The sequence below is a fragment of the Uloborus diversus genome, chromosome 5, assembly GCF_026930045.1.
Source record: "Uloborus diversus isolate 005 chromosome 5, Udiv.v.3.1, whole genome shotgun sequence".
NCBI lineage: Eukaryota > Metazoa > Arthropoda > Arachnida > Araneae > Uloboridae > Uloborus > Uloborus diversus.
Window position 1 is genome coordinate 33801160 of NC_072735.1, and position 25446 is coordinate 33826605.

Consider the following 25446-nt stretch of genomic DNA (forward strand, 5'->3'; position numbering starts at 1 on the left):
CACCCCTGGCTGTAACAGATCTCGTTCTCATACATTTAATTAGGACATGATGCAAAAAAAAAAAAAAAACGTTTTAATGTACTGACACCTACCACACACACACACACACACACACATGCACGCAAAATACTTTGGAAAATATATTTTCCAAAAGTACTCCTGTGAGATTTCATTAGGACAATCTTTTTGATAAACTAGTTTTGTTAGCACCAAAGAATTTTCTTTTCTTGTGGGGAGATGGAGTGGTTAAAAATGGCGACAAGCATTTCAAGGCTGGTTGCATATTCAAAGAATAAAAAAGTGCGCACACAACTAGGCGACAATGAAGAACTACACACTCGAAACAGAAGAAAAGAAAAGAAAACAACAACAAGATGTTAAGCATTATTGGCAATGAGTTCTTGAAGTTTCGCTTCAGAGCCGCTAGATGGCCAGCTATTTTAGGCGGTAAAAGTTATTGCCGAAAAGCGTGTTCTAAACTCAACTGTTTGGAAAACAATTCTTGTGTCTGCGGCTCTTTTAAATTGATCAACTATCGCCAACTTAGAACCTGGTTGACAATATTGTTGGAAGTAAACAAAGGGACCCATTACTGGGTGTGCCAGTTTTGCAATTTAAGAAGTAGACAGAATGGTCAGTAAACATTTTTGTTTTCTTTCACATAGAAGTGAGCAAAATTATCTATTTCTCATTGTCTTAATATTGTTATAAATTCTAAGAGAATAATATTTCTAATTTATTTGTTAAATTCAGCATAACGGTGTTTAAATCATTCTAAAATTTATGTTGGAAAATTTCGAACATTTTATTGCTCCATAAACATATTCAGTCACCATAGTGAGTATTTCCAGGGCCCAATAAGGATATCGAGGAGCCCTAGGCCAAATACTTTTTTGAGGCCCCTGTATTCAAACTTAAATACTTTAGCCATTGGCTGAAACAATTTTAGCCACAGACTGAAGTAATTTCAGCTATTTGGGGGTCCTAGACCACGACCTAGTTGGCCTATTCAGTAAAGAGGCCCTGTGTATTTCAACAGAAATCTTGTGTAACCATTTGAGTGGCAATAAGAGAGAAAGAAAAAAAAAATAAATTGGTATCAGTTTCAGATAGTGATAAATTTCCGAACGTTATATTTAACGAAGCTTGCAGATTTTAATAATTCAAAGTTAAAGAAAAAAAAAAGACTATATATATTTTTTAATTCTTTAAAAGTTAAGCTAAAGTAAAATTAAGGGTTGAAAGTAGTATTTTTTCAGCATAATATGTCTCTTTTGTTTAGAAGGTTAGGAAAAGTGCTTTATAAATCCTTCAATAAATTGCAAAAGGCTTGCTTTTAAGTGCAGAGTTAAATGACTGCACAAGATTTTTACAAAAACCAATTCCCTGAACCAGTGGTCATCAATTTAGTACAAGGTCAATTACAGTCGAACCCGATAATGGAATAACCAATTTTCTCCCAAAATATATCCTAATAGTCGGGATATTCCATTATCCGGGATCAAAATAATAAATTATATTAGTTTGGTGAACTGAAAATTCAATACATTAAGCGGGATATTCTTTTAACCGATATTCCAATAAGCGGGCTTGACTATTTATTATGGAAGGGCTAGGATGCCGCATGAATCATATTATTCTTTTCAATTTATAGAGAGAGAATTAAAAATAAATTCTTATTTAGTTTGAAAATAACACTGAATATAGACGTTCAACACATTGTGTAATTCAAATAGCAAATCATAATTTAAAAAAAAAAAAAAAAATCACACCTTAAACTTGTAACAAAAAAAAAAAAAAAAAAAAGTAAAAATGTAACTTTTTTAATTCAGTGATAAATCAGACATTCTTTCTCTTTTACTAATCTGTCTTCATTGTGTGCTGAAGCAATTCGAAAGGAATTCTCGAGATGATTGTTAGAAATACGATTCCTTAGTTTTGACAACTTTACATTCTTTAATTTGGAGAATAGCTCCTCACAGATGCAAGTGCTGCTAAAAAGGAATGTCGTGAACAGAGCATATAATCTCATCACTACAGAAATTGACCTTTTTGAACATACTATGAAATCCAACAGTCCAAAGTTTTTAAATGTCTCCTGTAAATCGTTATTACACTGAAACGCAATATGTTCCGATATTTGTTGTATAAGTAGTTATCAAAATGCCACAAAAAAAAAAAAAAAAAAAAAAAAAAAAAAAAAAAAAAAAAAAAAAAAAAAAAAACCTCTGGAAAAAAGCAGTATTAAAACCAGGGATCGCCGATATATATTGATCGATATATATCTGATATTTATTTTGAAAATATCATGATATTTTCGATATTTATATTTTTTTCAACTATGATATTTTCAATATAAAAAGTATGTCAGTCATAGTAATTTTTGTTCATTTATTATTAAAAATAATCAAAAAGTTATGTACTATATTTTTATGATGAATTACGCATCGTTAATATTACAAAATAATTTTATATTCCTTTTTTACTTGTATTTTATATTCATGAAATTATTAGCAATGTAACAATTTTAATTCATATTAAAAGTGCATAGTTAAATATCAACATTGCGCTGCAAAAAAAAAAAAAAAAAGAAAAGAAAAGAAAAGAAAGTGTCTTATGACTGTGCAACCGTGCCGACTAATGCATTTATTTATTTATGAATCATATAAATGTTAAAGTAGCTAAGAGAAGAAAAATGAGTAAAACAGCTAATGTTAGATTAACTCCATTAAAATTAATAGAAATGTAAAATGAAATATTAGATATAAATAATGAAAGAAACCTTAATTTTAAGTCTACATATTGTAGTTATAATATAAGAAAATAAAGAGTGATTTGAGGATGTGCATTTGCTATTTTAAAGAATTTTGTTTACTATTTTGTTTGTACTAAATGAAAATATCGGATATAAATCAAAGTATCCGATATATATCAAAATATCGGATATTTTCGAAAATACCATGATATTTTCGAACCCTAATTAAAACTAAATCAAAGGGAAGACCAATTATCCGTATACATAGGAGGCTGCAAGCGACCCACGGACCCCGGATTGAAGGTCGCTGCCTCAATCAATTGATTGAATAGATATCGATCTATGGAAAAACATCGATGTTTGCATTCCAAGTTTCCAATCACGTTTTCCATCATCCATCAATGTTTCATATTAAAGCATTGATGTTATTAATACATCAGTTATAAAACATTGTTGTTTTTTAAAAGTATCAATTTCCTGAAGTACCTATTTTCTTCAACTCTTTACTGTATTTACATAGAGACGGAAAAAAAGTTTTCAATCGCAATCAAGTTGATATTCAGTAGTTTTTAGTTAACCAATAATCAGTCATGTAGATAAGTTAGTTGTTTTCTTTCTCCTAAAATTGATTCCCGTAGATTCTCTTGGCTGATAATGTTGAATAGTTCTACTTTATCAAAGCTCAGCTGTAAGTCAAAGATAAATTATATACCTAAAAATATCCGGATACTTTCATTGACATTTTTTTGAATTTCCAGAGAAATATCTGATGAATCGTTCTGTAATTTTTGTTATGTGAAGGGAGGGCTCAGCTCCCACTATTTAGTTAAAATTTAATCACACGTATATTAAGAAAAACAGTAAAAATTTGAAGATGCAAACAAAAATAAAATTGGTCATACTGCATTTTAAAAATCTGGGAATAAGATCCCCACCGAGAAGTAAGTTTTGTTTGCTATGTCAAATTATCTGTGCATTTTAGCTAAGGTATTACTTTTCTTCACGAAGATGTAAGCATTTCTATCAAAAATAGATATTTCCTTAAAAAGTGTTTTCTCATAACACGCAGAGTTTTCCAAAATTCTTTACTATACTTTCAAAAAACGTTCATAAAGCACATAAAAAATATTATACTGACATTTGATTTGAAAATATTGAAAACTTAATAAAATATACACGTTTAAAAATAATCAATTGCTCACTGCGCAAGCGCGAAAGATAGCTGTTTGTAATTTTTATAATTTCGTATCAAAAGGAATTGCTCAAAACTGAGCAACACTTGCTCACAGTCCTTCAGCGGCTATGCTGCGATTCGGGCTACAAACAGATTATTTGTGGACCTTTGCTATCCATTTGAGGTGAGTATCATGAGCAATCACAAGTTTTGCGACAATAAATAAATGATAAATAATAAATGCGCCAGATTTTTTTTCTTAATTTCTGTCTATCATTTACACGTCTTAGCATTAGCTTATACTTCATCTTCTTTTGTTTTTCTGATTTTTCAGGCTGAAAATTCAAAAATGGTAAAGGTCAAAATAGTGAACATTTGCATGTTGTCAACTTTCGTAATAAAATTCTAAAAAGAATACATATTAACATGTGTTTGGTTGAAAGCATTAATTTATGATGCTTCGATTTTTACTGGAGTGTTCCCGAATAAGTGCTATATCCGTTACTGAAGATTTTTGTTTCTTCTGAAACTCATATTTCCACCAGAATCATGAATGATAGAGTGAATACCTGACATACCCGAGCGCACACATGGTACTCCGGTAAATCAAAAATGCCGGATAAAAGAGAGTACTAAAACAAGAAGTTCCGTCTAGACTAGAACTAAACGGGCCTACTTCTCTCGTACACCAATAATCAATTTCTAGCATTAGATCAATATTTTCTCATATAACTAAGGTTGCAAATTATGTCCAAGATACCTTTAAAACAGTCGTTTGTAAAATGAATAAATAAATAAATAAAAATTTAAAGTGAATCAAAATAAATATATATATTTTTTTTCTTTTTTTTTTCAAATCAAAAACAAAATCGTTTGCTGTTCTTACATTCAAGTAAAGAAATACATCACCTCAATATCCTTTTTTGTTTCTTTTCCGCTCTCAAAATAAGAATAATAATTTCTATTAATAAAAGTACACCTAGTTAAACAATTTTTATCAGAAATAAAATTGTTCGAAATACTTTCTTTCAGGTTTAAAAAAAAAAAAAAATTCTCCTAGTTTTCCTTTATTCTCCGTTACCAAAAATATAAAAAGTTAAATTAAAACTTTAGTGTTGGAAAAAATGTCAACAGTCTTTTGTTTTTTTCATCAATCACTTCGAATCCACTTGATTTTGATCCAGTCAATTAATCCATAACTTTGAGATGGTATTTTCGTTTTTATAAATTACGTTTTTCATATTTCTAAAAACCAAAGTTAATGAATAAATCAAAATCTCCACTCTTTTCTCTCTCTCTCTCTCACTTTCGATACTAAAAAATAAGTTCTAGTGTTGTTGGTTAATTATGTAAAACTTTTAATGTACTACGTTTTAATGTACTTTGAATTTCCATTGTTTTGAACACTTGTTGATGAAAGGAAACCGTCGTTGGTGGGATGGGGTCTTGCTCTGGAGGGGGGGGGGTCTTCGTAATAGTTAGGGAGAGGGGTTCACCCTACTCATAGGGGTGGGCACCCCTGTTTAATGAGTTTCATATAATCAGAACCTACTGTATACCAGGCCCGTCATTTCGAAATTTCCAGGGGGGGAGGGGGGGGGGCAAAGAGTATATTCAATATAAGTTTTATTGGAAACAACGAAAACACAGACCTCTACATTGCGCTTTGCTCCCCTAAATCCGGCACTCACTGTATATGCGTATTTGTTTTCCCCCAGGACGTAAACTTTAGGTTTTACAATAAGTTCCCAAATTCCAATTTTATTCATGATTGAAAAACAACCAATCCCAAAACAGTTGACTCTAATAGATTTCTGTGCTAAGAAGCACGATAAAACATAACGAGCGTTTCATTTGCCAGATGACATGATTCGAAACGATCAAAGGTTACCGGAACATTACCGAAATTATCGAGCCTCCCCTCTAGGGTGTGGCAGGCTAGCCTCTTGTCAAGTAGACTAGGATGGGAAAAAAGATGAAGGCTCATTGTTGGTGGGGATGTCATTGACTTCGGTGCAGTCCGAGTAATTTAAAGAACTTTGTCAAACGGTTTTACTACTCTGAGAATCTTATTGAAGTAAATATGAATGAAACAGACATATTTTAAAACAGCGGTGTCCACAGGGGGGGGGGGGGAGAGAAGGATAATGGCACAAGTCTCGCCAAAAAAATTTTCGGGGCGATTTTTCATTTTTTAAATTTATTTATTTAAATTTATTTATTGCTTCATTTTTAATTAAATTATTTATTTTATTTTATTTTAATGTGTTTATATTTTAGTTCATTTATTTATTTAGTTTGTCTGTGTGTGTGTCATTATTGATGTAGCACAGAACTTTTCTAATAAAATAATAAAAATCATAATAATTAAAAAAATAAATGAAAATATCAATAAATAAATAAATAAATAAAATTTAAAAAAATCTAAAAAATAAAAAAGGGGAAAAGGGTTGAGAACAGTTTTGAAAAGGGGGGATTTGCTAACACCGAAACAATCGGAATTTTACCTCTGTTTCGGTTTTGCGGAATTGCGAAATCAGGGGCGTAGCTAAGGGGGGGGGTTTGGGGACAAAACCCCCCCCGAAAAGTTAGTCTCAAAAAAAAAAAAAAGAGAAAAAGAAGAGAGAAGAGAAAGAAAAAAAAAAGAAGAAAAGGAAAAAATTCCAAGCGATTATATATATATATATATATATATATATATATATATATATATATATATATATATATATATATATATATATATATATATATATATATATATATATATATATATATATATATATATATATAAAAGAAGTAACCCCCCCCGAAAGTCGGGTCTAGCTACGCCACTGTGCGAAATAGCACGAAATACCCCTATTCGGTATAACGATGTTGCAATCGCTACTCTCAATATTTTCTAAAATGTAATTCATGTCTAGAGAATTCGCGGAAAACATACCTCCTGTTACCAATATTTATTGTAACAAAAATATAAATCATCTACCTGAAAGGGCTTTTAAGGATAGAGTTTATTTAACCCTAAACTCTGAATCACCCGTTCAACATCAAAAGCCACCAGGGTTCCGAGAACCACCCCTGCTGAATATCACTCATCGTCATAAACAGAAATTCCTCCACTTCTACGATTACAATACATTTCAAAATAGATTTTCACTGTAAGGTTCTAGGAAAAATCACCCCCCCCTGCCCCCACTGCATAATTCTCCACCATTTGCCGAGTGAACTGTTTGTTCTCCATTTATTTTCCCTCAGCTTTGAAGAATGTCTTGAGCTCTCCAGGAAAGAAGCGGGCGCTTTCCAAACACGATTGAGTAATTGACCGTACCGGAATGGTGTTTACTTAACCGGCAGTTATCGGTATTTTTAGGGATGTGGGAGTGAGTTCCTCTTTGCTGTAACATGCTCATTTAACGCCTCTTATGAGAGACAAAGTCTTTGATTCATTGAGCTAATTATCGTCTGGCGTATTTTAAGGAAATGGAGCTTAATTGTGAAACGGCAGTTTGTCATTCCTGTGGAAAATTGAATTTTGTTTTCGAATTTCTATTCAAACTATTGAGACTTAATTAAAAGTTTGGAAAGTTAATCTAATGAGCAGATGTAAATGTAAGAAAGTATTATAATCATAGTTATTTTTTACTATAGTTATTACTATTATCATTGTCATTCTAAAAATTATTATTATCATTTTATTACTAATTAAATGTTGGGAAAGTTAAATTAATGCGTAGAGGTTGTCGAAGACATTAATATTTTTATTATCGTTATAAAATTATTATTATTATTATTATTATTATTAATTAAATGTTAAAAAAGTTGAATTTGAATTGATAAGCGGACGTTTCCGAAGACATTATTATTTCTTTTTACTATTTTTATTATTGGCTACCGTTATTATTATTATTGTTATTGCTATTATTATTATAATTTCTTTTTTTTTTATTATTTATTTCTTGTTATTGTTATTGCTATTTTTATTACTTGTTTTTGTTATATTATTTCTTGTTATAGTTATCATTATTATTATTAGTATTATTATTACTTTATTTAATCGACTAATGTTGTGCTTATTTAATCGACAGTTATCGGTATTTTTTATGTGGCAGTGAGTTCCTCTTTGCTGTAAAATAATCATTTAATGTATCTTATGAAAGACAAAGTGACCTCTGCCAAGTGACGTAGATTCTTGAAATTTGAAAACAATGTTATTCATCAGGGATGAAAGGAAGACATCTAAAAAGTCGAATAACCTCACTGCCGTGCTAAGCACAGATGTGGTATCTGCACATTTTATCAAAATTGAGTTATTGTCACCAGGTGGTCGTTAGTAATTTAATTTATCTAAATGTCAAGTTTTTTGGCGATTTGTGAACGCGAAATATTAAAAAAAACTTTAAGAAAAAAGTCGTAACTGCATAGTTTGCGGAGTTTGCTAAGGCAATTTGAACGTAAGTGACAAATACTAAGCCTGTAAAGTGGTATCTGCGCAGTTACCACTTTTTTCCTTAGTATTTTTTGTAGATACGACTTTTATACCTTAGTAAAGCAGCATATTTAAAAATGTAGCAGTTTATTGTAACACAGAATATTAAAATTAGTTTACTGTTGAATAGTCGATACAGGTTGATAATAAAAACTAATACAACTTTGCATAATTGTTAAAGTAAATATTCAGCTTGTTCTATTTAAATGTTTATTTAAAATGCAAATTCTAAAAATGAAATGCATGTAAAATATTCATATTTAATTCTTTCATGCAAAAAAAAAAAAAAAAAAACGCATTTCATTCTACGGCCAGTAATATTTTTATTTAAGTATCGTCTGCTGTCAAAATTATCTTCATGCTCGGTAAAAATGAATCTAGAAAATAAAACATTGTAAAAAACACATTCTTTGAATATAATAAACAGAAAATTGTTATGGATTACAGTTTTAACTGTCCGGAATTTAAAAAATGGTATCTTTCAGAAGGTAGATTCTGTTAGATTTGTATTCACAAAATAAAGCGAAACAGCCAAGTCTAAAGAAAGCAGATGTTTTTAGTATTATTTAATGATACTTTGAGCACGCTTTACTAAGCTATTTTTGTCGTATCTGTGCAGATACCCCAAAAAATGCCTAGTAATTGTCACTTACAGTGAAAATAGCTTAGTATATGAAAAGGTTTTGAAAAGAAAATTTGTCGTAACTACATTTATTAATTTTAAATTAACATTTTTACAAAAGTACTCTCTTACAGTTTTTAGATAAGTTATTTACGAAACAACTACCGCGAGTTGAGCATTTAATTAAGTCATAAATCAAAGAAATGAGTTGTAAAACTTTAATCGTCAATTTCTCATTTTGAGCTCTGCTGCAGATACCACATCTGTGCTTAGCACGGCAGCTCATTTAACGCAGAAAAAACCTACATTTTTTAACCAATCCCTTGTTCAGGGTGCGATTTCGAAATTTGTCTCCAAACAAATCAAAACAAAGCGCTTATCTGATCGTCAAACGTTTCTAAGAGTCATCTTGTTAAAGCTTAAAATTAAACGTTTATTTTTTCCATAATCAAACCCTTAAAAATGCTAAAAGTCCCAAGAAAACGAAAAATAATCCGTCGAAAATGAAATTAAGCCATTAAAATCAGATATTCCGATGAATATTGATCTCCTGCGTCTCACCCCCCCCCCCAACAGAACTAGTAAAACACCCACTTGTTTATTATCTCTGAAAGTTTCATAAAAATTGATTCATAAATATATTATGATGGTTTTTAGTCTTTTTCGGAAAAAGCTACAATTTTACCTAAAACGTGCAAATCTTGAGATGTTAAAATATGCATTCGTTATGGTAAAAATATCGGAAAGTGTAATAATGAGCAGTTACATAATAAAAAAAAAGGAAGTAAAATGTTATGTTGTGTTGTTAAAGCAACGCACGTAACAATATTTTGTTGTGTATGAAGCTGTATAAATGTTTTTCTTCCCTTTGTATGCGTGTTCAGGAAAATAATAAGTCAGATGCAATTTTTAGTGAAGAAAGGAGAGGTTTGGCGTAACTCCGTTGAGGTTTTCTACGTAGCATGGATTTTGCGATGAAGGAAAAAGTACATTACTGTAGGCGGGGGGGGGGGGGGATGAGGAGGAATCAATTTTAGATACTCAAACGGACTAAAAGATCACGGAAAAAAAAGCCACTTTGAAGATCGACAGTTCAACGCGAATACACGAACTAGAAGGATAATTCTGAGAAAAACAAAGTCAAAATTTTGAAACACGCTATCGCCATTGATTATCGTGTCTGTGGAGCGGCTAAGTTCTTTTTCTTTTCCTTCGAAGCTTCGGGTGACAATGGAAATTTTTACAGTTAGTTAAATTTTCCCCCGGACGGTGGAACCTAAGGCTTAGAGCTAGGTGGTGGGGTGTGTGCGGAGAAAAGTTAGTTAAATTTTAACATGTTGCATCTGCAGTTTGTTGCACAAAGATTTGGTACATTAAATTTCTCTGGAAGGGGTATTTTATTTAATTATTTAAAGGGCTTTGGTTCAACTGAAGTTGATAAATAAATCTTCTCTGCAATACTGGTAATAGTTTGTCTATCGAATATTATTGACAAAGTTTGTTTCTGGATATAGTTTAAGATTATGAAAAAAATAGGTTTATAAAACTTCCAAGTTTTTTTGCTTTTCGGATTCATTCTTTTACGATGCTGAATCTAATTTTCCTGTACTATGTTTAATTTATGCTTTAGCTGAATTATTTTTTTTAATCCCTTTGTTTGTCAAGTTTCTGTCATTACCGAAGAAAGACGCGCATCATACGTGTATACGTAAATAAATTAGGTAGACACCTAATTTATCAATTTCTGCTTTTTAAAGCGCATTATTTTAAAACCGCAAAATTAAGCCGATCTATTGATACAAAAACGTGTCTATTATAATGTATGCATAATTTTTTAATCTTAACATATGAGGCAGTGAGAAGCAAAGGGATGCAAGTGGACATTTTCAAGTTTTGAGTAAAACGCGTATAAAGATTACATCCTAGGTAGGCTTTCATTACTTTTTTTTCTAAATCATGCTGCACAGCAGCACCTACCAAAACTACTAGTACTATCTCTTGCCTCAAGACAGAGGAGGGGTTCACCTACCATTTGTACTGGTTATCTCCAAATTTTTAATTTTGCCACTTGCATCCCTTTGCTTCTCACTAACTCACATGTTCATTTGTTAGAAGCTACAATATTTTTCAGCAGTCTGCGACGCTGATTAAAAAACTGAAAAATAGTCTGCAAGGTAAACAAGCTGTCGATTATTCTCAACAATTATTGTAAATCATCGGCAAGAGAAACCTGAAAATAAAATGCTAAGTTTAAAAATTACGAGTGAAACATTGGCTACAAAAATTTAAATTAAAATAGAGTATCAGGCGATTGCTATATGACTATTGATTTCATAGATTTGAGAGTTTTTTTCTAATAGTTTATCTTTCTGTATCATTCTAAAAAGCACTTTAGTCAAGTTCTACACATTCGTGCAGACAGCGATAATTAAATTAGCTATTCAGAAGTATTTTGCAGATCTCTTCAACAAGATGCAACGGGCATCGCATCGTATAGTGCTGTTTCTTTTGTTTCTGTTACCGGGGTTACAATTGAAAAAGTATCGAAGTAATTGAGTTTTCTTTATTAATAATAAAGCTGAAAGTTTGTCTGGATCTCTGTCAGGATCTCTGTGACGCGCGAGATCTATCACATCGGAAAGAATTTTCTATAGTTAGTTGTCCATAAAAGCAAATTTATATTGAAGTTAACATTTTTTTCCAATCTGTTGTTAAAAAGAGTAATGAGTTTCTCTACATTTTCCTCCAAATATAAATATGAGTTTCCTTTACAAGATATAGTGTATGAACATACGTGGCTGGTGCACAAAAAAGGGGAGGGGGTGTTGAAATAAGTGGGAGGGTCCCTGAAGCTTTTTTTTTTCTTTGCAAAACTGGGTCATATTTTTGATTTTCAACCTTACTTATTAAAAGCCCCTAAAAATTTGGAAAATGGCATCCGCGCGAAACCGAAACTTATCCGCGTAAAATAAAATAAAGGTGTCAAATCTTGAACCGCGTATAATCAAAACCGCGTAAAATAAACCAGCGTAAAACTAAGGTCTATTGTATTTCATAATTCTGAGATTTTTTCATGTTCAATAGATTCTATTTTTCAGTATATATACATGAAATGCCACTTCGCAATATTATGTTACTATAAGACAAATAAAAAGTTAATGAACAACGTAAGTCGTCTTATTTAAACTAATTTGCTTAGTAGAGAATTAGAGTGAAAGAGAAATACTAAATACAAATAAAAAAATCTATAGAGAAGTATTCCAGGGAAGCAGGGAAAAGAGAATTGCTAGATACTAATAAAAATACGTAGAGAAGTTTAATAGAGAATTTGAGTAAATTAAAAATACTAGATGCAATTAAAAAATATATGTATTTATTATTTTCTCCGGTGAAAGTAACACAAAGCTCTCAACAGAATGTTTGTTTAGTGAAGGCAAATAATCCGTTCAAATAAATCAAATAGGAAAAATCATAAAAATATTAGTTGATATTAGATTGTTATGATTGATATTAATCGAGAATAAATATTATTATTATATCATTATTTTCGCTATCCGATGAAAAAGATTACTTTTCTCCTGTATTATGAGGGTATTATTCTCTGACAAAAGTGCCGAGCACTGTCTCAACTGATTTAGAATTTCCGTAAGATTACCGCTCGAGCTTTAGCTATGCAAGTCTCGTTGTTTTTTCGAGAGAAATATAAAGAATTCTGAAGATTATTCGGAATAAATACAGTGACATTTTGTTATATCGTTCTTTTTGGGAGATAACAAAAAAGCGCGATACATCCGAAAACGCGATATAATTGAAGTCATACAAATTAACGATTCAATTAACATACAAATAAATGAGACATGTGCACTTACAGAAATATTGATTTATTATCCCATTAAGGCAATTTTCACAAAAAAATCAAAATAAATTAGTTTAGCAATTATTCTTAAAAAAAAAATATGTTTTACGGAGGAATACGAATCGAAAGTTGCAGTTTATACTGCAATGAATTTAGATGAATGGGAAACATACCAGGTTTTGGTTTATTGATTAAAAAAAGAAGAAAATACATCTTTTTTTATGAGAAATGTTTTTGTTCCCCTGTGATGTCAAGTGTAATGCAACATGTTTTTTAACATAATTTTTCTAGGGGCCAAGGAAAAGCACGATATAAACGAATAAGCGATATAACATGACACAATGCCTCATATATTTTTTTTCTTTTTTCGTAATTTGAGAAAAAAAATGAAAGGAAAATGAAAATCATTAAAATGGCCGGTTTTTGCTTTTTTTTTCAAAACAAGCTCAATTCGAAGGATTTTTATCTGTAAGTAATTGGATAATACTGCTTATTTCAAAAAGAGACTGTCGACAAATGGTGTCACGCTTTGAGAGGGGGGAGGGTGCCGATAAAGTGTGACAGTTTATCCTGACAGTTAAGTGACACCTGGGAGAGAAGGGTAACAAAAAATGTGACATCACGCATTTTTTTGTAAGAAATGTTTATGAAAAAGAGCACGTGACATAGAGATGGGGGAGTTGGTAAGGTGAAGTGTGACACTTTGACACAAAGGGTCAAAAATGTTTTTAAAAAAGTGTGACATCATTTATGGACAGCCTCAAAGACAAAAAGGATGAAGTCGTGTACCAATGGTTATCCAAACGCAAAAACTATCACTTTGGAAAGATAAAGAAAATAAAAGGGCATGGTATGAAATGTTTTTGTCTCTCGTGTAAAATTTTCAAAAACGGATGGGGTTTGTTTTGATACTAAACGCCTCAATTCTTCGCTGTAGCGTCAAGACACAGATAAGAATCTTTTTTTCTGGAAGTTATGAAAATATTATTATTACTTAGCATTTGAAATGAGATTTGAAATCTGATAATTACTAAAGCGCTCTTATCAAACTAAAGAATCTAAATCTTCCAGTTTTCTTCCGGAATTCGTTTCTCACATTTAATTGAAAGCTCCCAACCCACATAAAGGGCTTCATTATTCTCCTCGGTTTCTATCTGCACAACAGACGACTCCTATCCTTTCCAGCGACACTAAACTAAAATAGCAACTTCACACGAAGTAACAGTGCAGAGAGAAATAACAAGATATCCGCAAAGGACGAACAAAAGACATGAAACTGTTCAGCATTTGCTCGTTCGAAAATTCGCCCCCAGGTACTTTGTCGCACTGCAGTAGTTTTAAGTTCCATAAAGGCAGACGATGTTTTTTCTTCTTCCCGGACTATTTCTGTTTCGTTTTTGTCGTAACTTGTTGGCAATAACCCTTTGCATGCGTTAAAAGGAAGCAACTGTTGTTAAAATTCACTGGCACTTAAATGATAACAGAAAGCAACAACTGTGTTTTACATTGTTATATGTTGGAGCACGTGTAATTTCAAAACAATTGAGACGACAGATGACCATTGTTTTAATTAAATCAATGCAGCTTCAGATTCATCGTTCAGACGGGATACAAATGTTGTATTTTTGACAACAAAATGCTTTTTTTCTTTTTTTTTCTAGTTAAACGCTAGAGTTCGCATTTTCTTTCGATATTATTCTGACTAAAAAATATACAATAGTAGTGTAATAATGAAAAAAAAAAAATCTATAAGCAACTAAAAAAACAATTGCAAAATATGTTTCTGGATGCGTAAGTTATTTGCCCACTTGGCCACGTCATCAAAATAAGAAGTCTTAAAGTCTGTCGAAATTTTAAGAAAAGTCGCCAAATTTAGCTAATATCGGTGAAAATTGGAAGACATCTTTCACACGATGTGTAAATGGATGCAGACAGTGAAATTGCTCGCCAAGTCTTTCACGCTTTTTCTTAAAATTCCGGCATACTTTAAGACCGTATATCCCGATAACAAGGGCACAAGGGCAAATAATTTTTGCGTCTAGAAAATTTCTCAATATGCTCTTTTGAGTTCGACTGCTACTTATTTAAACATTTCATTATTCGTGTGGTACTCTGGTGAGAATAGAATAAACCGCTTAGTATCAAAACAAGCTCAATCTTGTTCTATAAATTTTACAGGCGAGATAATAAACATTTACAGATTGATGTACTTGTTGAAGCAAAAGGGATCTGACAGCAGCTTTCGACCTGGATGAGCTGAATGCTTTCAAAATCTCTTTGTAGAGTTATGATGTTCACCAAGACGAATCAAATTACTTCAAAAAAGTTTGTTGATTGCGCTGGTTTTGATCTTAGAGCAGGAATTAGTAAATGGAGGGAGCGAGCAAGTTCAATCATTGACTTAACAAAAGGTGAGGCAAAGACCTCCAAGTCACGCGACTCAGCGATGACGAATGGTTGACTCGTTTTGCTTAAAACTAGCGAAAGATACCTGACTTCTATCAATGCTTTGCTTTAAAATCTATGTCGTAACTTGGGGTCTTTGCTTCATGAATGAAAGTCTTCACTCCCTTCTTTTTATCTCTTTATCTCTTCTCAATTGCTTTCAGACAAAGCGTTTCAAATATGAAACAGCTCATGTTAAATTTCTCTTTACTGCAACGTAAAAGCTAACGTAACTAAAACGATAAATTATAAAGATAACTGGTAAACTAAGCTAATGGATAGTTATCACGCACACAGCACACTTTCTTCATTGCGTAAAATACGTAAATTTCGCTCCTCCAATACGTATATTTTGGCCCAACTCTAAAGATTTCATCGAGAGTGTCGATTAACTCGCGTGTAGATAAACGAGGAGTTTCCTAGCAAATTCTTGCTACATAGCCAACCATAGTATCTTTTGTCTGTCAAAGAACTATTCTCGTCTTTGAAACTATAAAGTTATCATTGTGATCCGCTGGTGACGTTTTTTAAAGTGACTGTTGGGAAAATTTATACTTTTAGCGTCAAATACATGTTTTTTCGCACCTAGCAGCTTCTGTTACTACGCACGTGTCGATGTGTCCATCCATTTATTTTAGCTACATCTATTTGAATCCCCGAATCTTGGAATAATGTATGGATGACAGAAAAGTCAAATAGCCACCCGAATATGCATTGTTGTATTCTTGTAACATGCCCTTCTCGCAAGAAATATTTAAACCTAAATCCAGTGTTTCGCTGCTTTTTTGACTGACGGACCGGCTAAAACTTTTGAAAAAAATTCGCGGACCGGTGAGATTTTTCTTTCTTTTTTCTTTTTTTTTTTTAAGCTGAGAAAAAAAACTTTTGATTTGAAAACCGTTCAAAACCACTGAACTAATTTTAAGGTTTAATTCTTCTTTACAATGAAATAATACATCAATAAATAAAACTTTACTTGGTATTTTATAACTGCCACAAAACATATTTAAATGTAAAGATAAGTAATTACTGTTATATTTATAACAAAAGTTAATAAACACTTGTGCTAAATCATAGAATATAAGCAGAAGTCTTCACAAAATTGAAATAAAAAATGTCGTATAGTATATTATTAGCATTAAGTTATCATTTATTTATTTATTAAAAAATATATACAGTGACTTCCAAAAGTGTTCGTACACTTTGAAATTTTTTAGTAAAACCAAAATAACTCGAAATTGAATTCGAATATGAAGTCCAATATTTTTTTCACATCATTCCTATGTCATTCTAAATACAACCCATTGTTTTTTTTTTCAAAATATTGACGGATCTTCATTTATAAATGGGTCAGAAAACGAAGAGACAGAAAAATAACACGCCACAAAAGTCATCGTACACTCAAATATTTTCGAATAAATTCATGATTAAATTATCATATGGCGTTTTATTAATATTTTTGCATTGTGTTGACCCTTATAAGTCATTTGGCTTTAATTTTTTGTTTATTTATTCCTTAATATTGTGCTTATTAATGTAAAATAGCTGGTATTCGTAAAAAACGCAAACACCATTCAAAATTTGATTTTTTCCCCCACAGTATTGGTAAATTGGTTTGAAATGTTTCTAAATTAGTTAATTTATTTGTTTGTGTAGTAAAGTGCTTGATAAAATGCTTTAAAGAAAGGAATCGGACCGAAAACAAGGTAAGAAAAGATCAACCGGCAAAGTTGACAAAACGTGATCGGAGATTTTAAGATAAAAAAATTTATGAAAAATACACATTTGAGTGCTGTAAAAATTTCTACAGAGTTAAATGAAACATTTTGCATTTGATTTTCACCTAAAATTGTTCGCCAAGTTCTCTGATTAGCTGGATTAAATGGGACCTCTTCCCGCAGAAATTTTCTTGGTCGTGCAAAAAACAGAAAGCTTACGCTTTTCGTCTCAAAATCAATGATAAATAAGCTAAAAACGTTTTGGAATAACTTCATACTTACAGATAAAAATTAATTCAACATTTTTGGTTAAATTGTTGTATAACTCTAAGTAGAAGAAAAAATTAGGAATTTAAATCTTAAGAACTTATTTGGATCAGTTAATCAGGAGGGTGGAGGTGCTCTGGTGTGAGGGTGCATATCAGCATTAGGACTTGGTAGTTTGTAATGTTTTGATGAAATAATGAATGATGTTGTTCATTTAAATATTTTAAAAACCAATTTTAAACTCTTAGCCAAAAATTTGGTTATTGGGAAAAACTTTGTTTTTTTATCAAGATAACGATAAGAAGCACACGGTTTTCAACTTTTGCGTCTAGTGACTCGAAAATTGTCCTAAAGTTTAGAAAATACCCCCTCAATCTCCAGATTTTAACTTAGTGTAACGTATTTAGAGGTATCTGGAGGCTAGATTACGAAAAATAGGACTTTAAAACGAAAATAGAACTAGAAACAGTAAGACTCAAAGTGTGGTTGAACACTTACTCAAAAATTACGCAAAAAAAAAAAAAAAAAAGAACTAAAAAGAATGAAATCTATTCCCAGACGTTTAAAAGGTGTTATGACTACTATATGACATTCTACTAAATAATAACTTAATCAAAAGTTAGATTATTCAATAATATATAGACATTTTATAAAGTGTACGAAAATTTTTGTGAGATAAAATTTCCGGCACTTTTTAGTTTTTGGTTTTTAAAAAATTAAGTTTTAATATTTTTTAAAAACTTTTCATGTAGTTTTGTTAAAAATTGATCATAGATCTTATAATTAAATACCTATTCCGAAATATTAATTCTAACCAATGGATTGGGCCCTATTTCGTTGAAAGTCGTAGGTGTACGAAGACTTTTGGGAGCCACTGTATGTATTTATTTTTGAACAATAATTTTTTTTTCAACGTGAACGAGCAAAAATTTTTGAAGACTTGTCAAATTTTTCTGCGGACCGGTACCGGTGCCCCGGACCATACGAGTAAAGAATCGATACTTTAATCCGTATTTTAATAAGTGTTGTTTCGGAATTGGTTTATCCCAACTACCTTTCGTCGAACAGAAAACAATTTCCATTTCCATAGCAATAAAATTTTCTCTGTAATTAGCTGGAAACTTTTCTAAACGAGAGAATGGGAGAGAGAGAAGAGAAAAAGATTGAACGTTTTGTCAAATGCATATTTCACGCGAAAAATGTGTAGTTTTGAGCAGGGCTGCGGATGGGTACATATGCGTCTAGAGCAAATTTTACACAAAATGCGCCGGTATACAGGTTTGTATAAATAGCTTTGAGACTATACCTATATATCTTCTTATCTCAATTTTGAATTTAAGTTTTATTGACTACTTTAGAATTAATCTTAATATAAAGATATCAACGATTAACTTCTATTTAGCATTGTAATCAAGAAATCATATGGTGATTTTATTTCATACTTTTTAATTCGAACGAAGTTTATAGAATAACCTTCAGATCTAAAAAAAAAAAAGCATTTGTTGTATTTTATTGGATCTTTTGTATTCGTGCCTTCGCGCTTAACTTATTTGAATTTTTTCGCTCCTCAGAAGTTTCCACCCTGGCAACAGACCCCGACTTGCCTTAGGGATGCATTTCTTTTTGTGTTTTAGAACTGAAATCATAGTATAAAAAAAAAATATTTGGAAGTCATTACTTCCGATTCAAAAACTGCTTCTACTTATAAAATATTAGGGAACAAAGCCTTTGCTGAGGTTGCTTTTCGTTGAAGAAACTTATAAAAACAAGCAAACAACTGGTCCGCGGAGGTAGCTATTACAGAAAGTGAAAATTCGATAAATAAAGAAGCCAACTAGTTGCCAATGGCAGTTATTTTCTTATTAGTAGATCTTCAGAGCTAACTAGAACAAATTCGTAGGATAATTTCACGAAAAGTGGTCCTGACCCACCAAAAGTTTTTATTTTTTCCATAAAAAATAGAAACCAACCCTATTTTTTGACAAAAAAATTATCTATACTGTTCAATTCTAGCATCAATTTTGACTTTAAAATATTTTTATATCATATTTTTGCCTTATTTTATAACATTTATACGAAGTAAAAAGAAAAAAAAAACTTCACAAGAAATTACAAAATAATATGAGGCACAACTTATTTTCAGATTTTCCGAGTCACACACGTAACGCTGCATTTAAAATTCTACAAAAAATTTTAGAATTTAGGAAAAAAAAAAACACTGGCACCTAAAAACTCTTACGTATGTTCTGTAACTCCAATAGAAATTATTAAGAGATATTTAAAAAATACCATATTGGTTTTTATTGTTTTTTGCAACGAAATGGCGTCAAAAAGTCACACAAGTAACGCTGGAATGGCCCCGTAGCGGTTTTTTTTAAAAATAATCAGTGAAAATTAGAGAAAAAAAGAAGCCTGGAGTCGGAGTCAGCACCTTTTCCAACGACTCCGACTCCTTTACCCCAAAAACAGTCCTACTCCGACTTCACAGCCCTGGTTTTGAGCACTTAATCACTTGCGCTACTGGATCCATATATTGCTCCCGTATCCAGTTATAAGAAAGGGCTTTACGGTCTGGTGGGGGAAAGTGGTCAATGGGGTAAAGTGGTCATCCATGAAATAAATGGCTATAGCTTGGAAATAAATGTTTGAATGAATGTGAAAATTTTATTATAGAGTAGGGAAATTAGAAACTACATTTTGAATACAAAATTTTATAACTGGCAAAATTTTATTTGGTGAAAAAAATATTTTATGTGAATATGAAAAGTTTTAAAATCTAAATACCTCTTTTAACTTCCTTGGGAAATTTTGTTTGTTAGAATTATAAACAGATTGACCGCATAGGAAGCTTCCTACATGTCTCAAGAACTCTTACTCATTAGCAGTTAGCTGAATCTCTTTTAGATAATTTTTTAGAACAATTTGAGTAAGATGGGGTAAAGTGGTCATAATATTAGGCTTAACAAATATTGTTCTTCTAATGCCACTTAATCGTTAAGTATAAGGAAGAAATAAATTAAAATAGTAATTTCACTTAATATGCATTGTTTTTACAGTAAACGGGGTTAAATTTACGAGTATATGCATATGCATACGCATATACTCGTGTAGGGACGTATGTAGACGTATTCACATAAATGCACCAATAAATACGTATCTGAGTATCTGCAAGTATTTTTAATCTATACAGATATCAGGGTTCGTACGGGTCATGGAAATCCTGGAAAGTCATGGAAAAAAAATAAGAAAATTTCAGACCTGGAAAAGTCATGGAAAATTGAAATTTTCACTGAAGGTCATGGAAATTTATTTCAAGTCATGGAAAAATGTCCTGGACAAAGAGAAAGTAACAGTATCTAAAAGAGCATTAGAAATCTTGAGTGATATAACAATATATAACACATAAAAGCTATTAAAAGTGGAGAATTGAACGATCTTAAAATCAAATCTGAATTTTGAAATCTTATTACATTCACTTCTGTCACAGTCACTTGCCTTTATTTGCCAGGTGATTTTACTGCTTGAGCATAACTCATTTTGAATTTACTATTATTTTCAACATTTCTTATGTTTTATATTCTGTAGTAGTGAACTTGCACTTTCCTGATTTTGCCACATCCACTCAAAAAACGCAATTCAATTGCATCAAAGCTGGTTTCCATCATCCTTAAAAACTTTATTTTTAAATTTATCAGAATTTATCTTAATTTGTTGAAGGTTTTAGAGAATAAAGATCTTTATTCAGGCAATAGAAGACAGAAAAAGGGGAATTCTAATACTCTAAACATTAGTGCCCATGCCCATACATACGGCCTGCTAAACTAATCCATACGGCCCACTACTACGTTCAATGTCAGGACTCGAACATTATGTTCTGGAATTTCTGGACCTAATAATTTATTTGCATTTGAAAAAGTGCAAATAAATAAACAAAGCAAGTACTTGTGAATCTGAAGATTTTTTCAGTACTGAATGTTTTTATTACACAAATATCTGGTTTTGAAACATAAAGAACTAAACTATGTGGCTTTTTACTTTACAGAACCAAAATGCTGTCAAGTTATGTGGATGATTAAATGCACTGTTGACACTAAAAGGCAACGTTTGAAGCAAATTTATTGAAATTTAGTTGATGCTAATTCAATCTTTGTCCCATTCATTATCAGTCTGCCTGTCTATAACAAACATATTAGACATTTAAGCATCATCATATTCGATTCACTGCATTTTTACTTTACTTAAATTTATATGATGAAGGCAAATAAGAATAGTTTAGGTTTTTAAGTATGAACTGATATTTTTTCCGCTATGAGTAAGTGCTTCAATGAGGCAGTGGCATTCATGTAGAAGTTTTGCTTAATGCTCATTTCCAGAAATTGGCAAGTTTTATATTAAATAGTGCAATTCTCTTCGTATAACAAACTCATGAAAATTTTTATTGAAGTCATGAAAAAGTCTTGGAAAAGTCATGGATTTTTTTAATCGAAATAGAGTATGAACCCTGAGATATACATCCGACTATACACGTACATACTCGCTTATACTCGTATATGTATAAATACTTATATACTCATGTAGACACGAATATACGCGTATGTACTCGAGTATACACTTACATACAAGCATATGATATACAAGTAAACAGGGTGAGTTTAAACTTATAGGCAAATTATTAAAATGTGTTAGAGGGGAGGATAAGAAGCAAGAATCATAAGGAACATATGGTCACAAACACAATGCTACATGCACGCAAAGCCAGAAACTAATGGATGCAAAACAGGTCACAAATTTACATATTACACAAAGACAATTTAACACAACATTGTAGGCCTCAAGAAAGTTTTATAGCGATTGATGAAATTTGCGGCCTGCTGCTGTAATACATGTGCGTCGCAATCACAAAGCACTCTCTTGCAATAACGAGACTTTTGAAAAAGTTTCATCTGTCGCTACGCCTTTGTTGCGATGCTTGTATTAGAGTTACTACAGGCCGTAACTTTTACCAACTGCTCTAAATATTTCTTAAAAACTAAAATCTTTGTTAAAATCATCTTTGTGTAACAAAATTGCAATTTGTTTGCATCCATCAGTTTCTGACTTTATGTGCATGTAGCGCGTCAACGAACGTAAGTTCCTTATAATTCTTTGCTTCTTATCCTCCCCTTTCACACTCCTTAGATTTTTGCCCAAGAGCTTTTGCTCATTCTGCAGGCACACATGTATATAAGCTTATATACCCGTGTATACATACATGTACAGGTGTATATACGTAAATGTATTTATATACGTCTATATTCAACATAACTGTGTTTGCACGTACATACGTATATACTCGTGCTTCACAATATATATATATTGTAACGAATTCGGTGCGACTTCCACTTTCTTGAAATGAAAACACAGTTCTTGTTAAAAACACAGGAAATTTATTTACACTATGTACAGGAAAGATCGTCAACAACTGCTAAATTATTCATCAGCAATTAAGCAATTATCACACAACACCGTAAACTCAACGTGTACACACGTATTTACTTCCAAATACGAAAACAACACAGCGAAATGCCTCGCAATAAACAGAGCAAAAATGCTCTCAGTTCGAAATATCAATCGAAATTCACTCTTTATCCAGCGTAACCGTTTATATAACACCGAAAAGAGAGCTCTCAAAGATTCCAGAAAATGCTACAACGTTCTACAACTACACTTCCATTGATAAAATCAGTGAATGAAATAAGAAAAAAAGAATAGGGGTTTGTATACTTTAGCCATATGAAAAGGGGTTGTATATTCATTACGGGAAACTATTTACAGGTTACGTTACTACAATAATTACTATTTACAGGATTTGTAACATTGCCCCCTTCCTAAGGACTGCACGTCCCGGGCAGTACAATCCCCAGAAAGGGTGCAAACTTCTATCACAAGTTTACAAATATACACATTAATTAATAACTAACAGATACAGAAAACACAATAATAACAAGAAATATTACTAAACATTAAAAGCAAAAATTATCTACAACTTTTATGTTATCAACCATGGTTGTTTACGTAATACTCATGAACTATGGCCATAGTATGGGGCTAACCGATCATAATGTACAACCCTAGGTTTTGCATTAGGTGATTTTTGGATCCTCACTACGACGTCATTTAGTCGGTGAAGGACTTTGTAGGGTCCATCCCAATGCGACTGCAATTTGGGTGAAAGACCTTTCCGTCGGATGGGATTCCATAACCAAACCTTGTCGCCTTCGTTGAATTCATGTCCAGTAGACCTTGTGTCGTATCGGGTCTTCATCTTCTCCGCCGCGATGTTGATTCGCTCTCGTGCGAAGTTATGAACGGCTTCCAACCGGGCCTGGAGATCCTGGATGTACTCCTCAGGCGATGCAGGAGCATCCGGAGGACGACCGAAGACGAGATCACAAGGTAGCCGAAGCTCTCGTCCGAAGAGCATCTGAGATGGGGCATCCGGTAGTCTCGTGGACAGCACTGCGATAGGCCAGCAGGAACAAAGGTAGCTTCTTGTCCCAATCCTGTTGATTTCTGGAGACCATAAGTGAGAGATTATTCAGGATTGTGCGGTTAAATCTCTCCACCATGTCGTCCGATTGTGGGTGTAGTGGTGTTGTCCTAGTTTTCTCAATTCCGAAAATTTGACATAGGCCCTTAAACACAGCAGAGATGAAATTCCTCCCTTGATCGGAATGAATCTGCAAAGGTGTTCCATATCTCGAGATCCAATGTTGAACTAGAGTCTCTGCTACGGTGGTAGCTTCTTGATCTGGAATGGGATACGCTTCGGGCCATTTGGTGAAATAGTCGATGGAAACAAGAATGTATTTGTTCCCATCAGCAGTTCTTGGTAGAGGACCCAGGATGTCGATCCCAATTCGTTCGAAAGGAGCTCCAACGTTGTACAGATGTAGCTTCCCTCTGCTTCTTTTCTTCGGTCCTTTACGAGCAGCACAGGCGTCACAAGAATGGCACCACTTCTCCACGTCATCCTTCGCCTTGCTCCAGAAGAAGCGCTCCCGAACTTTATTGAGGGTTTTCAACACACCAAAATGTCCTCCAGTTGCACTACTATGTATTTCTTTCAGAACATCTGAAATCCTTGATCGGGGAAGTAGTAACTGCCACCTAGATGTTTTGCCGTCGTCAGATTCCCATTTTCGGTGTAGCACGCCGTTCCGTAAATGGAGCGAGTTCCATAAAGCCCAGTATCTTTTAGTTGCAGGACTGAAGATGGAAACGTCCTGCCAGCTAGGTCGCCGACTGTCACTTTCCATGAACTCCAAAATTGGTTTTATGTCGGGGTCTTCAAGTTGATCTTTTCGAACTTGGTCGTCACTCCATGAATCAGGTTCTGATGATATTGGAGTCACTGTCACCTGATAGGCAGTAGGGCTAGTCGTTCCATACTGTTTCTCGATTCGGGAACAATAATTGCAGTTCTCAGGACAGGGTCTCCTTGATAAAGCGTCTGCATTACCGTGAGACAACCCTTTTCGGTGCTTGATCTCCATGTCATATTAATGGAGCCGCTGTATCCACCTGGCTATCTGGCCTTCTGGATTCCTGAAGTTCAAAAGCCAAGTTAACGAGGCATGATCTGTCCGAAGCAGAAACTTTCGGCCGTAGAGGTAATGATGGAAGTGTTCTACAGCTTTCACTATGGCCAGTAACTCCTTTCTGGTGACGCAGTAATTTCGCTCCGACTTTGATAAGCATTTGCTCCAGTAAGCGATGACATGTTCATTTCCGTCAATTTCTTGGGATAAAACAGCTCCGATGCCCTCGTTACTCGCATCAGTGTCCAGGATAAAGGATTTTTCAGGCTGAGGATAGGCGAGGATAGGCGTTGATGTTAAAGCCTCCTTCAGTCGTAGAAATGCATCTTCGCATTCTTTGGACCATTCAAACTTTTGCTTGCTCTCCGTCAGCTTATGCAAAGGTCGTGCAATGTTGGAAAAACCCTTCACAAACTTCCTGTAGTACGTGCAGAGCCCCAGGAAACTTCGCAGCTGATGGATGTTTTCGGGACGACTCCAACTCTTGACCGCGGATACCTTTTCTGGATCGGTTTGTACACCCTCAGAAGAGATGATGTGACC

At 32.9% G+C, this 25446-nt stretch overlaps 1 protein-coding gene across 1 annotated transcript in view; it reads left to right on the top strand.

The window, feature by feature from the left end:
• The first annotated feature begins 451 nt into the window (after positions 1 to 451).
• LOC129223381 (calmodulin-like) overlaps positions 452 to 25446 on the top strand; it is a 311700-nt gene continuing 286705 nt past the window's right edge. The window contains exon 1 of the mRNA XM_054857962.1: positions 452 to 633. Coding sequence (XP_054713937.1) covers positions 631 to 633 — 3 coding nt within the window. The 5' untranslated portion in view covers positions 452 to 630. The remainder of the gene's footprint in view (positions 634 to 25446) is intronic.